Below are 15637 nucleotides of genomic sequence, written 5' to 3'. Positions count from 1 at the left end.
ACCCCTCCAGGCAAGGTGAGCAAAGGGTCCATGGCTAGTTTACCCCTATACCATAGGGAGAGTAAAAAAAACAGTATGCAAGACAATACTAAGCGCGGAAAACAGCTCAAATAACTTGCCCTTCGGTGGTTAGTTCACAGGCAGGTTTTAGCTCATCTTGTTCCATTACAGAGATAATCTAAACCATTGCCTGTCAAGCTGAACCCACACACAAGGGCAATACGAATCCAAAATGCAAGCTGGTTTCCTCTACACAAGAATTTTAGCACCAACTCTGCTGCATGGGACCCTAAAAAGGGGCATATTGCAAATAACATTTGTATGCATTAAATATACTTTGCTTACAATCTTAAAAGTTGTGTATACACGATTCTGGAGAATGGTTCTATGGTAATTGTGTATATGCGATACCCTTCGTGAAGGGGGTTAATAACTGCAAATCTGTAGGGAGTGATGCTTCATCATTAGATGGGGAAAAGGGGTAAATACTGCTTGAGTTTTCAACCTTTTATATATGCAGAAACATTCCCTTTTCTAATGGCTACAAATGTAGCATAAACATGTTTTACTCGTTTTGATCCTTCCGATGACTTTTTTTTTGCAAAGGCAAACTATTCTGGGCAGCTGATTGTGTTCTGATTCATGGGATGCAAAGCAGAACTGGCACACTTATCATTTAAAGATTCCTCGCCCAGTACCAAACCATCAGTAGACCACCCCCAAATCCCTGATAACAAAAGAAAAGACCAGACACACAAAAAAACACAACACATAGACATTTTAATCCAGATCACAGAGTGACTTTTACAGCCCCTGATAAAGGCCCATTCCTGGGGGTGAAACATTGCCACCCTGATCAGGAAGTGTCTCTGTGTTACATGATTTTGGGTTTGGTCTTTTCTTTTTCTATGCAAAGTGGAACTACTTGCTGTGGGAGAAACACCATGCAGTACTTACAGTTGTGGCTTTGTCGGCTTTGCTGCCGACCTGGAAAAATAAATGAAAATAAACACTCACTACACATCTTACTATACAAATAATTCCCAAATCTGCAGCTCTAAAACACTGCTTCTTTAAATGTGTGTAATGAATGACCAGTAAACCTAAAATTGAGGTACAGGTGTCAGCAGCAGTCTGAGGTGAGATAACAAACTTCTGTATTGATTCAGCAGGAATATCCATCAAACTATCAGGAGTTAAAACCTCCAATAAAAGGAAACGTACACATAGTAATATTAAAAATATAAAATTTATATAAATTTTTAATAAAATGCCAAAATAAAGTCACATGTAAAACATAAAACATTGTTGGTAAGTTTGCTGCTGTGACTCCTGACAGTGCTGGTGTAATATTGTAATTGTAATACGTTGTGACGGTGGGGTTGACTTCAATAAGGAAATTATTGAATTCTAGCTCTTAACTAGTGAGAAGATGAAAATTGCTAATAGATGCTAAAAATAAGCATTAGGGGGTGACAAATAAGGTATTGGTATACTGAGATATGTGAGGAAGGATATTGTCCTAAAGCCTAGAACACTAGTCTCTTCAGATCTGTTATTGTTTTGTGTTTTTTTTTTTGTCTTTATATGTGATATAATTGACTTTGTAAAGGTCAGACCTGGAGAAAAAGACCTCAAATAGAACCAGTGTTTACTTCTTTTAACAGGTGCTCCAATTATACTTTCGTCCCCTCATTTTTACCAAGCTGATGAAAGTATCGTTAAGAGTATAAGCGGCATGAATCCCAAGAAAGAGAATGATGAAACGTTTTTGGATATCAATCCGGTAAGATTGTGTAATAGCGACATTATATTCCACTTTATACAGCGTGTGCCAAAATTCAGAGTAGTGTTTGAGGAGCTAAAAACTTTTTTTTAATTAATGAACCAATTTCAATGATATTACACACAATGAATGATTAACGTATGGTGATTTGACTAGGTACCAAAGCTCCATTTGCCACCATGCACACTCTGACTCTTTAGATTGCATTGTAACCATGTATTTTTAGACATGCTACCATACAAAAGGTAAGTTGTCCAATTTAAAGGACCATGTGTAAACACCATAACAACTCTGCATCATTATTTTGGTGACTCCAATCTGTAAATAACATTTTGATAATGTTCAGCAGGTGCATGTAGTAAAGGCTAGATAAGCTTAACAGCACCCAATAAAAGCAGTATGAGTAACACAGTCAAAGGTAAAAGTTCAATAAAGCTATATCCCGCCATAGTTGCCAAACATGATAGTACATCACAAACAAATGGGAGAACCACACTTTATATTTTTGTCGCTATTGGAAAAAGGAAAAAAGACATGGACAGTTTGGTGGAGGAGTGATGGGGATATGGACCTTTTGTATAGGCAATGAGTGTAAGAAAGAATACGAGATGGGGACAATTTTGGTGGAAAGGGAGGCACAACCAAAGGTTGGCCCCGCACAGCTCCACCTATGGTCTACATATTTCTATTCATGCATTTTCCCACATGATCAGCAATTAAAAAAAAGACAGTTATGTATATTTGCCCAGGGATCTCTCCATGTGGGGAATGGAAGAGGGTGGTTGTGAGGAAAAAAAGTGCAATCCCACCTACTGAGATTCCAGAAATGGATGGTCAGCTGGGTTTCTTGTTTTTAAGCAAGGAGGGAAGTAAATACATTGCACTCTGCTTGAAGAAGAATGCATACTGTTATACGCCAAGTGAAAGACAGAAAGGTCCCTGGTATATTCTTATTCCTTGAATCTTAAATATTTCCATTTTTTTTTTTTATTCTTTATTTTGTCTTGACACAACATGTTACATACATGGACTTGCACGGATTAAACATGAGTTAGCGTGGTTCTACATGGGTTAACAGAAAATAACATGGTTTAATACAATCATTCAACGGACATGCCATGGGATCTCTGGAATCACATTGTGGACATGTTTTCGTGTTGTTAGTTATTATGTGGCTGTTATATATTAACATACATATCTGTAACTCCGGTCTGTGTGACCTATTCGTGTCTTGCTAGTGTTAGGTAAAGTTCGCGCCCTGCCTATGGCAAGTCACAGGTGTTGTTAATGGCTATACAGACGCGAATATTTCCATTTTTTTTGAGGGGGAGAGGGGTTAGGGTGAAGTGGGATTGAAAATATTCCTTTCATAACTGTGCTTTTAAAATCCATGGAAGAAAGGTTATGGTGTTCCTTTGAAAGGAACTGTTTTGCAGTAATAAAAAACTTTCACACTCTTTTTCTGACTTATTGTCATAAGATATAGAAATGATTAATAAACTGACTAAATGTACATGTAACAAAGCCTGGTATGTCCTTTTCACAAAGTCACGCTATTTCCTTCCCTAATTTCCTCCCACCTCAAAACTATGTTAACTAAAGGTTGCACTCAATTTGGCCTTCACTCACATGTTGTTTTACATTTGTCATCAACACATTGTCCGAATTTTAAATTCAAAGGGAAAACTCCAGCTCCAGTTCATTCCAATGTAAATGTATTTTCTACATAAAGCAATTTAAAGAAAATCAAGCAAAATTGCATTAGATTTTAAAAAAATTTAATTCTTTATTTTTGTTGTGGAATAAAGCATCAGTAAGTGAACTATTTAGGCATTTGTAATCCACATTTTGTTTGTGTTTTGTTTTTAGTAAATAAGTGCATTGTGCACAGGCAATAGCCAACAATAGAAAACATGTGATAACAGAACATGTCCTAGGCTAATAAAAAGCATTTGTAAATGAAATAATGCATCACTCTGGGGCCATTGGGAGAATTCTAGAGAGAACTTCTCTGAGCTGTGGTACATGTGGCTCCAGTGTCAGTGGTATGAGCAAGCTGATATTTAGAAGGGGGGAGAGAAAAGGTATAATCCTGACTATAATGTGGGGAGAATATGACCAACGTATGAGGTTACTACCGCAGAAGCTGAATGCCATTATCATGGGTAGTGCTATAATCTGTGTAGACAGGGAATATGTAGCCCTGTCTCGAGGCCACTTTAGCCATGATGCCAACCAACACCACGTCTATCTAGAGGGTGGAGTGATATCCCCTTATTGTGTCTGAGTACTTGCAGTTACATATAAGAAAATAAGTATCAAAAGGAAACCTATAACGAATTAGTTCTACAAATGCAGTGGCTCGGTGAATTGCAAATCTAGGACCTGTGGCATGTGTCAGGCCTGGGATAATGACGTGCATCCTGACTATTCATGCAGCTACTAACAAACCTAAGAATGTGACATACATTTGTCACAATAGGAATAGAAACTTAAGCAATGACTTCTATAGAGAATGGGCCAGAGGGGCACAACACAGAAGGAGTAATTAGCCCATCAGCAATGCCAGATACATACATTTCTGTTGGTTCAGTTGGCCGGGCCCACAGCAGTGGTAGAAGGACCTTCCAGCAGCTTGATTGGGGTGATGTTCTCCACATTCCATTGTATATTCTGAGGTCTGTCCCTTAAATTACCTGCTGGTGGAAGTAAGCCCAGTGTAAGATAGAATTTATGACCTTCTGTTAGAGAATAAAGCTTGTGGATTGTCATATCCATGGTAACATGTAGGAAGTGTGGTTTGCCCCAGTGATATGGAATATTTTTGCCCTGTAGTACTACGAGTGTGTTGCTCGAAGGCCAAAGTGGGTGAATTTCTGATTTCCGCCATAACTGCCATCTTGTCTAGATGTGTGACAAACTGTACTATAACATCTCTGGATGTCTGCAGTGATGGCCGGCCCTGCGTGCAGATCTTGTAGAAGTTGTCTATGAGTATGCGTTTAGCCTGCTCGTGAGGTAGTGAAGTGTTTGTAACAGGCATCTCATAAAATATGTCGGCTCCGTCTGATCCACTGTGTGAGGGATGCCCCTGATTTTAATATTTTTACGGCAGCTGAGATCTTTGTATTCTGCTAGCCACTGCGCCATATTCGAGTGGGACAGCTTAATCTTCAATTTGAATCCTCCCTGTGAGCGTAAACATGTCCTCACGCAGGATCAATAAGTCTGCCTTGAACATAGCACAGATGTAGCATTTTGATATTGCTCTTGATGGCTGGAGTGTTGGCTTCCTCATCTGAGGAAAATGCAGTAGTGGGGATGTCATCCAAGGTACCCTTTCCCCCATACTGTCACCCTCAACCTTTCCCCCCACACTGTAACCCTCAACCTTCCCCCCCACACTGTCACCCTCAACCTTCCCCCCACTCTGTCACCCTCACCTCCCTCCCCATTGTCCCTCTCTCCTCCCCCCCACACTGTCACCCTCCCACACTGTCACCCTCACCTACCCCACATTCACCATCACCTCCCTCCCACACACTATCACCTTCAGCTCCTGTCTCTGTGTATTTGTGTGTCCTTTTGTGTCAGTGTGTGTGTGTGTGTCAGTGTCTGTGTATTGTGTGTAACGTGTCATTGTGTGTGTATTGCTGTGTCAGTCTGGGTATTTGTTTGTCTGTGTATTTGCATATGTGTCAGTGTGTGTCTGTGTGTGTGTGTGTTTCAGTGTTCGTGGAAGTGTATACACTACACAAAAATGCACGCCTACATTCACACACATACTACAGCTGATTGCCATGGTGTGCCAACTCTATGCCTCTAAAACTGATTTCCATGGTGTGCAATTTGTATGCCTAAAGCTGATTGCTATGGTGTGGCAAGGTTATGCATCTAAAGCTGCCATGATGTGCCAAGTTTATTCATTTTTAAAATATGCATTAAAAGCTAGTGGGTCTTGAAAAAAAAAGTCAATAGTGGGTCTCTGCCCATAAAAGTTTTGGAAGCCCTAATTTAGGGCTTGTGTAAGTTGCTTGTGCATTCTTTACCCCGAAGTGCATAACTTTGCATTTTTTTGCATTAAATTTAATCTGAGTGCCCAGTCCCCCAGTCTATCTAAATCCCTCTGAAACAACAGTAATATCTTGCTCACATTGTATTATTTTACAGAGGTTGTGTCATCTGCATTCCATAAACCTTTTCCCATCTAACAGAAACCTTGCCACAATTTCTGTTACACTGTTGCATAGCTCCATTTACAAGTTTTAGTAAACATAGCTGCTGTGAGCCACTATCTCACAGGCTTCTTGATAGAGCAAACCTTTCAGAGGAGGTTGGGACATAAATAATGGGTGCCTCGGCCCCCCTGTTGCTTCGATTAGCTCTACACCTGCATGGCAACATTTGTCACACATGAGGGAGTTGATTACTATGTAGCGTCATGGCATTCTGGCAAGAAACCACACCTTGGGATAAACTAAACTGAAGGACACATGGTACTACAACCTAGCAGTACAGTCAGGGTGGTCCAATGACAACAGCATCTTGCTACATCAGGAAAGGAACAAGTGAAGAATATTTACTTATTGTGCCCAAGTACAGTGTATAAATGTTGCTAGGTTTAGTGGAGGGGAGTACATACAGTCTTTGTAAGCCTCTTTCCGACAGGAATTATACAAGCCCCCTGGATAGCATTTGTGAGGGTCCAGGTGATGCTTCATAATAATCAAATGTTTAACTCAGAAGAACATCTAGAGTGAATTCTCTAGTATGTCCAGAATATAATAGGTTTTATGAGCTAAGTTTATTAACTACTGCCCCTAATATTTAACCCCTTAAGGACACATGACATGTCTGACACGTCATGATTCCCCTTTATTCCAGAAGTTTGGTCCTTAAGGGGTTAAATGAGTTCTATTGTTTTAACAAAATCCATTACTGTATACATGCAATCTCCCAAGCTGTATATATGCAAACATATATTTTAGGAATTGGTCACTTTAAATATTGCATGGGGCTATCTTAATCTAAGTAATTTCCACAAACATATGTGAGGTGTGAATTGTTTTCGCATAAAAAGAAAAAAGTACACCATTTGTCCACCACATATATTCAAATTGCCGTAGACCGGTCCTGTCTTTTACAAAAATTGAAAATATACTTCCAATGTCATTCTGCTTATGGTATTAAAATATTATTTATCTTTTTCTCTAGCTCACTGGTTTATTAATTCAAGCTGCTAAACGAATTCAAATCAATGTTCATGTGAGAAAAATTGAAGGATATGAAGCGTGAGTATTATATACACTTATGTGAAATAATCCGACCTTAAAAAAGATTAAAGGTGGCCACTGTTGAACTAGTACAGCAATAAAGTATGAAGCCAAGTTACTCTCTGACACTACACAGAGGGCAGTTGTAGTGGATTTTACACTACACAGAGGGCTGTGATAGTGCATCATAAAACTAATGTTGATCTGCCCCCTCAGACAGGGCCATGGTAGTGAATGAAAGAATAAGACCTAGAAGAAAAAGGTTGGTGTATATCTTGAATTGGCTACATCAATTAGAACATTGACTTATGTTTATTGTGAAATATCCCTAGGCCCTTCAATGTCAAATACTCAAAAGATGCTCATGTGTAAAATTTGTCTCTTTAGAAACAGTCCAGAAATGTGTAAAAATTAGGAGTGTAAAGTATCTCAATTAAACATTTGCCTTTTTTATTTTCCAGTGTTACACAAAACATACAGACTCTGTATTTCCCTGTGATGCATCTTAATGAGGTAAGAATACCCATAAATTGTCTAGCAGAAGTGTACACACAATTTTTAGTATATCTGCATAGTTGCCAACAGTTCTATATTGGGTACTCTCCCAGCAAATATGGGTCCTAAGGATCTGTACCACATTTTGAAGTCTGCCAGCAGATCATCAAATGTAGGAGGAAGCTGAGCAATAGGGCTTTTCCCAGAGGACTTCAGCCGCCCTCCATGCCTGGTCTGTTTGCAGGGATAGAGGTGGGCTACCCCTTTTGATGGGCAGTCCCACCACTGAATGCCAACTCTGTTTCCTGCTCACCTCTGTCCCGGAAGGTGGGCAGGGAATGTTGTCAGGTATACGTGACCTAGGATGATTTTTTATTTGGTTGTCTCCTTCCCATTATTTTCTTTTTTTCACTAAACTAGTTTTTTTAACTAAAGAGTTTACCTAGTGAAGTGGCAACTGAGTTGCAGACTATAGGAAAAAATTGTAGATTTCAAAAGATTCTCCAACAGTGGCCTATTTTTTATTTTTTTTTACACTCTATTAACATAAGGCCCTAATGCTACACATCGTCCTATACAGTAATAAAGACTAATCAACCTCTGCGCTGTGCGTTAGAAACAGCTCCCTCTCTTCTCTGCTCTCTTTCCTTCTTTTGCACTCCTCTTTTTCTCTCCCCATTTTGTTTTCTCAGAGTCTAAAAGTTACATGCATGTGTTTTTTTTCTTGCCCACAGAGTGTCCTGATTGATGACAAATCTGCAGAGAAACTGTCAAAGATTCTCTTAACTTCCAGAGTCGTATCCAACATCCCCTTCATAATCATGGCGATTGGAATTATATTTGGTATAGTATTTATTGTACTGGTTTGCCGAACAAACCGAGACAGGGAAGAGGTAAGGACCACTGAATCTATTTAAAGAATTCATGATAGTGCTAAGCCTATTAAAATAATAAATAAATAAATCATTTTACAGGTATGAGATTAACCATAGTGGCTGACATGCCAGCCATACTGATGTTTACATATATCTTCATATATCTACACTAAACAAAATTATTAACACAACGCTTTTGTTTTTGCCCCCATTTTTCATGAGCTGAACTCCAAGATCTAAGACTTTTTGTACGTACACAAAAGGCCTATTTCTCCAAATATTGTTCACAAATCTGTCTAAATCTGTGTTAGTGAGCACTTCTCCTTTGCTGAGATAATCCATCCACCTCACGGGTGTGGCAAATCAACATGCTGATCAAAATTCTTAGAGCTTTGAGTTCAGCTAATGAAAAATGGGGGCAAAAACAAAAGTGTTGCGTTTATAATTTTGTTCAGTGTATAATCATATTGGGAAATGCAATAATTCTGAGTAGTCTGTATTCTGTACTCATGGATAAAAGTGATACTAGTTGCTTTGGGTTTTTCCATACATGTTATTGCTCTAAGACAGAGGTCTCCAACTATCACCCACTGGTCCTTACTGGCCCCATCTACATTCTTTGCAGCCTGCAGGGCTGGTTTTTAGGTGTCCAGCATTGTCTATGTGGAATTCTGAGCAAGTCTTGAAAGTGAGGGCTCTTTCGTCTCAAAGGACTCTCCACTGAGGTTTCGTTATACAGTGGTTGTGCGTTAAGTGCGAATGTCATATCCCTGCTTTCCTACCGCACACTGTGTGGCAGATCCTCATTGGACAGTTTTGTGAGAAGTAATGTCTCTCACAGATCCCTCAGGATGGGACTTACATGATTTTCCCTGTATGTATCTGCATGTGCCTATATTTGTGTATGTGTATTTGTGTAACCGTTTATATCTGCCTATATGTGTATCTGCGATTGTGTTGCTATATGTCAAGATGCTATAAAACAAGCAGATCAATACTCCCAGATACACAAACACACATTTTTATACATGTACAACTGCTGTAATAATTGTGTGTGTTTAAGAGGGGGGGGGGGGGGGGGGGCGGGGTTAATGCATCAGGTTTTGTGTTAATGATGGTTAAGGTATGGGTTTATTACAGCAGTTGTACATGTATAAAAATGTGTGTTTGTGTATCTGGGAGTATTGATCTGCTTGTTTTATAGCATCTTGACATATTTATCAGTGTGTGGGTGTTTAAGAGTATGGATCTGTGGCCCCTGCTTTGTGACCAAATCAAATGCAAGAGACTGTCAACAAACAACAAGAACAATTGCAAATGTTGTCTGTGTCTGTTCTTCAGCCTAGTTCACTGCAATTGTGGTTAAGAGAGCAAACTGAAGGTGATTATGTAACCTTCCCTCAGTACCTCCAAAGCTTCCATGTTACCGTAGAAAAAGAACTCTTGGTCACTACATTTTTCTTTGGGTTACTTAACCTGTCTGCCATATGAAATTAGCCCAGGAAACAAAACCTAATTAAAGTTTAGAAGACTATAGTGCACATGTTCCATGTGTGACTAAAAAAAAAAAGCATGAGGGTCATTGTTGTGCTCATATTTTTGCTATTGACATGACCACCATCTTTTCTTGCCACATGCAATAGAATCCACTATGAATTAAACGCACACGTGTGACCCACTCTATATTCTCACACTTGTGATGTTTTAGTAACAGAGCTCCAGTCCTCTATGAGCTGCAGACAGACAATGGAAGAATAGCATCGCTGGCTTTCTGGGGCAGGTATTACATAATTTAAGTTGATGTTGCGGATTTATAATGGTAATTTCTCAAGCTGCCTATGTATTCTATATAAATCGTAAAAAAATAAATTGAAGCTCGGTCAGCTACTTTCCAAACCAAAGTCTCGGGTCTATTGATCTGCATAGTAATAATGTCTGTAAACTGCAAATGAATAAGAATTGCATCATGAAAAGGGCATATTTTATACATTTGTTATTGTGGTTGGAGCATTGTTTAATCATTTATTTATTTATTTTTTTGAATGAAGACCTAGTTAGCTGGGCATTGCCAAGTGTTAAGACATTATTTATAAGGATACTCTAACACATACATCTGTCTTCTCTTTTTAAATGATTTAGGGTTCTGAGGAAGAAAGGGGACCTCTTGTAAGAACATCCTAAAATGCCTGATACACCGCTTATAGACTATGCAAAATAGCCACAACCTGCACTACTACAAGAGATGATGGATGGTCCTTTACACTGCAGATACAGAAATAACTAGTGGACAAGGAAACCGTGGAGTCCTTTCTTAAGCTACATTTGTTTTGTCCTTCACTCTGTATAGTTACAATTAATAAGTATTTTACAGTAATTTGGCATGCTGCAGCCCATGTGCCTCGTTTATTAGATGATGCTTTTAATTTGTTTTACATTTAGGGTATATAGGTTAAGCAATGCAAGATATTTTACATTTGTGTATAGAATAATACTGTGACTATTAAAGGGAAGTTAGTCTGTTCTCCTTAGGAGAGATGGATGGCATGGCTGTAATTAATCTGATAAGAATTGGTCACTAGGATTTCATTACTTTGCCACTAGATCAGGGGTAGGAATCCTTTGGCACTCCAGATGCTGTGGACTAAATCTCCCATGATGCTTTTCTAGCATTATGACTGTAAGAGTATTTGGGAGATGTAGTCCAAAACATCTGGAGTCCACAGGTTACCTAACTCTGCCCTAGATCCTCTTTCGTGGCATGCTTGATCTCAAAGAATGTATTACAGCCAAAACTCTCTTTATAAGTTCCATGATCACAGAAATGAAGGCATTGGCCAATACTCTTTAGAACAGATATGCTCCCATTGTCCTCTCTAGATAAAATCTTCAGCTGTTGTCAGACTTACTGGGATCTTACTGGGACTTACTGGGATCTCTATGATTAAACAGAACATTTTCTTAACCAAAGGGCCAACTCACACTTTATTGAGCTACTAAGAGTTCTGCTGTTATTCGCTTGGACAGTACAATCCCCATCTGTGGATATATGTAGCTCTGTTGTACTTGTCGTCCAATATATATGGAGAAAATAAAGCAGAGAGAGGTCATATGGTGTAGTATTTTTATACACAAGATAAATAATAAAATAAGTGGTATCCTACTTACAATATACAGATAAATTGCCTGCTCTGGTATGGATAGCCTTGGTGGTATTATCCCCACCTGGGATATGCAGGATAAACCAGGAATGCAGGAAAAATGGAGTAGTAAAATAATAAAAGATGATCTTTTAAAATATACTTTATTAATATATAGTAAAAGTAGTGTGTGTGTGTATAGTTACATAGCTGAAAAGAGACTTGCGTCCATCAAGTTCAGCCTTCCTCACATATGTTGTTGCTGTTGATCCAAAAGAAGGCAAAAAACCTAGTCTGAAGTGCTTCCATTTTTGCCACAAACTAGGAAAAAATTCCTTCTTGACCCCAAAATAGCAGCCAGATGCCTCTTCGGATCAAGCAGCTATTACCCCAATAATTAGAAATTATATCCCTGTATGTTATGTTTTTGTAAGTATTTATCCAATTGCAGTTTAAACATCTGTAGTGACTCTAACAAAACCACCTCTTCAGGCAGAGAATTCCATATCCTTATTGCTCTTACTGTATAAAAACCTTTTCTTTGCCTTAGATGAAATCTCCTTTCTTCCAGCCTAAATGTGTGACCTCGTGTCCTATGTATAGCCCTGTTTATGAATAGATTTTCAGAAAAGGTTTGTACTGGCCCCGAATATTTTTGTATAAAGTTATCATATCCCCTCTCAGGCGCCGTTTTTCCAAACTAAACAGATTTAATTTTTGTAACCTTTCTTCAACTAAAATGCTCCATTCCTTTTTATCAATTTTGTAGCTCATCTCTGGACTTTTTCTAGTGCCATGATATCTTTCTTTAGAACAGGCGCCCAAAATTGCACAGCATATTCAAGGTGTGGTCTTACCAGCGATTTATAAAGAGGCAAAATTATATTTTCATCCCAAGAATTTATGCCCCTATTTATACATGACAAAACCTTACTGGCTTTAGCAACTGCAGATTGACATTGCATATTGCTGCCTAATTTGTTGTCTATAACAATTCCCAAATCCTTCTCGTGTGTGGTTATCCCTAATTCACTACCATTTAGTGTGTAAATTGCTTGTGCATTCTTAACCCCGAAGTGCATAACTTTGCATTTCTCTACGTTAAATTTCATCTGCCATTTTAGTGCCCAGTCCCCCAATCTATCCAAATCCCTCTGCAGCAAAGCAATATCCTGCTCACATTTTATTACTTTACAAAGTCATCTGCAAACAATGATACATGGCTTTCAATGCCTATTTCAAGATCATTTATAAATATGTTAAATAGATAAATAAAATAATATTGGGAATAAGAGTAAGAAATCCTTCCAGTACCAACAATTAACACATTTCAACCGGCTGGGCTGTCATTGCATTTCCTGGTTTATCCTGCATATCCCAGGTGGGGATAATACCTCCAAGGCTAAGTATAGCAGAGCAGGCCATTGCTCTGTATATTGTAAGTAGGATACCACTTATTTTATAATTTATCTTGTGTATAGATATACTACACCATAAGACCTCTCTCTGCTTTATTTTCTCCATATATATTGGACGACAAGTACAACAGAGTTACACATATCTACAGACAGGGATAGTATTGTCCAGGCCAATAACAGCAGAGCTCTTAGTAGCTCAATAAAGTGTGAGTTGGCCCTCTATACACTTTTATAAAAAAAAAACATTTAAAATATTGTTACATATTGCACTATTTGTTGTCCCTCTTTTTTTCTTTCGAGGTTATTAAAAGCTTCCAAATACTACTGTACACCAATTCAATAGAAGTATATGTATAACGTTCACTAGGGAACCCTAACACACAGACAGGACAGAGTAGAGAGAATTGCAATACCGATCCTTAGAATGGTCGGGTTATGCAAAAAAAGTCAAAAAACGAGCCAAGGTCGAGTGAAACAGAGAGACGGAATAATGAGAGACAAAGCCAAATATCAGTAACCAGGAAATCAAAATAACAAGTGCAACGCTCAATGGTAAACAAAAGACCACAACAGGGCACTGAGGCAAGGGAGAGGTTAGCTTATTTACACACAGGGTGTGTCTGATTGGCTAATCTCCAATTAATGTTAACCACAACATGTGGGAGGAGTTTCTTCCCTCCCTTGGTCTCTGAGGTCATCACTGTGTGGCTGGTCACATGACCGGGTGCAGCACACATATAAGGAAGCTGCTCTGAAACGTGCAGTGTCAGACACACTGCCAGTCTAGAGACAGGGACCAGATGACGCCGCTCGCTGTGATGAGTTAAGCAAGGTCCTCGCGAGCGGCGCGGGGGCAGGGGACTTGACAATATGTTGATATATGTATTTATATTAACACAAGATTGTGGTACACTTTCCCACCCCATGGGGCGCAGTTTATCACTCTGTTTGACATTTTCTGTATTGTTTGTGAGATCTTGGGAATCCTCACAGATTTACTGCTGCCTTTCTTTGCATTTTTTTGTAGTGAGCACTTATTCTCTGTTACTTTACATTTCATTTTATCTCATTTGCACTCAGCTCTCACTTTTAATCTATTTAGTATTAAACCAATTTTGAGAAACTGAATGAGTGTCCCGGCTTCCAAAAGTGCCACTGCCACTGGAGGTATGGCTAAGACAGAGATTACACACTTATTTTTAGTCATAGAGATTCATACCTGCAATTGCACTGTGATAGGATGCAAGCAGTCAGCTAACACTCTAAACCAATCACAAAAGGGAAAAAAAAAACGATAACTTGACAATTTGTTTATACAGTTTTACAAAGCCCATAATTCTAGCTTAGCGTAACCTTTTTGGATTCATAAATTGGGTACTAAAATGTTTTTCACCATTCTCAAGAAAAGTCATTCTTTCACCAGGCTCAGCCCTTTGATTGCCAAATTCCTAGACTTAGATGATTAGTTTGGGTGAACCTCACTGGACTTGAGTTGATTATCTTGGGAAACCACCAAAACCATTTAGTATTGAACGTACTAAAGTTAATCACATTTATTCTTAGGTTTGGCTTTGACTCTGGTTTTGATAACATTTGATGAGAATGATCAGATTTTTATTTGATTGGTATATGTTTGCTCTAGCAATTTAAGAATAGGTACGTAATCTTGTGTGAACCACTTCTCCCATAATGAACAATAATTTAAGCCTTTATTGACTACACCATACCTTTAAGGAGGTTATGAAGCACAAATAATTGTGACATTACTATCAATGTTAATATGTCTGATGTGACGAGTCAGTAACCAATTAACTGATCCTATCAGAAGCATTTATGACTGTGTTTATCCTTCAATATCAGACTTTGTATCAGATCTAACATATTGCATGGCATGTTTCCTTGCTTTATTTTTTTTTATCCTGTTTTACAACTAAATAAATAAAATATTTGTGATTTTTTTTTACTTGGAAAGTACATTTTTTATAAGGGTAAGAAGGGTATACATGAATCCTAACAGTGTATTTTTCACAAATTAAATGAGAATGGCAAAAATAAGTCAACCTATGACTATGGTTTAGTTGGAGAATGTTATCTATCACCTATTTTTCCCTAAATTGTTCCATTCTGAATTAATTATCAAAAATGTAAGGTTTAGTGAATAACCCTCTAAATTGGGTTTAACCCCTTCAGGACGGAGTCAATAGTACACGTTCTGATCAAAACAAAACGTAAACAAAAACTGGAATTTGCGCTATATGTCTGTTCAACCGTAATTCACCTCTTTCAATTTAAATGCACCCACACTTATTATATATCATTTTGTTCAGGAGAAACAGGGCTTTCATTTCATATAACATATTTATATATGAAACAATTTATTATAAATAAAATTAAAAAAAACTGTGAGAATTTTTTTTTTTTTTAATTTGTAGTTCCGCCTCACATTTTAGCTGTGAATGTCATAATACTGTTAGGTTTTACTGCAACAAAATGCACATATTTGTAATCAGCGATGTCTCACGAGTACAACAGTACCCCCCATTAACAGGTTTTATGGTGTTTTGGAAAGTTACAGGGTCAAATATAGAACGTTCCATTTTCAAATTGAAATTTGGCAGATTAGTAATGTTACCTTTGAGACGGTATGGTAGCC

The 15637-nt window shown here is 38.2% G+C and overlaps 1 protein-coding gene across 1 annotated transcript in view; it reads left to right on the top strand.

The window, feature by feature from the left end:
• SCARB2 (scavenger receptor class B member 2) overlaps positions 1–11337 on the top strand; it is a 35923-nt gene extending 24586 nt beyond the window's left edge. Inside the window, exons 8-12 of the mRNA XM_063458696.1 lie at positions 1668–1786; positions 7001–7077; positions 7521–7572; positions 8289–8447; positions 10569–11337. Coding sequence (XP_063314766.1) covers positions 1668–1786; positions 7001–7077; positions 7521–7572; positions 8289–8447; positions 10569–10610 — 449 coding nt within the window. The 3' untranslated portion in view covers positions 10611–11337. The remainder of the gene's footprint in view (positions 1–1667; positions 1787–7000; positions 7078–7520; positions 7573–8288; positions 8448–10568) is intronic.
• Positions 11338–15637: the final 4300 nt, after the last annotated feature.

Source organism: Pelobates fuscus, chromosome 6, assembly GCF_036172605.1.
Source record: "Pelobates fuscus isolate aPelFus1 chromosome 6, aPelFus1.pri, whole genome shotgun sequence".
NCBI lineage: Eukaryota > Metazoa > Chordata > Amphibia > Anura > Pelobatidae > Pelobates > Pelobates fuscus.
This window is presented reverse-complemented; position numbering and strand designations above follow the sequence as displayed.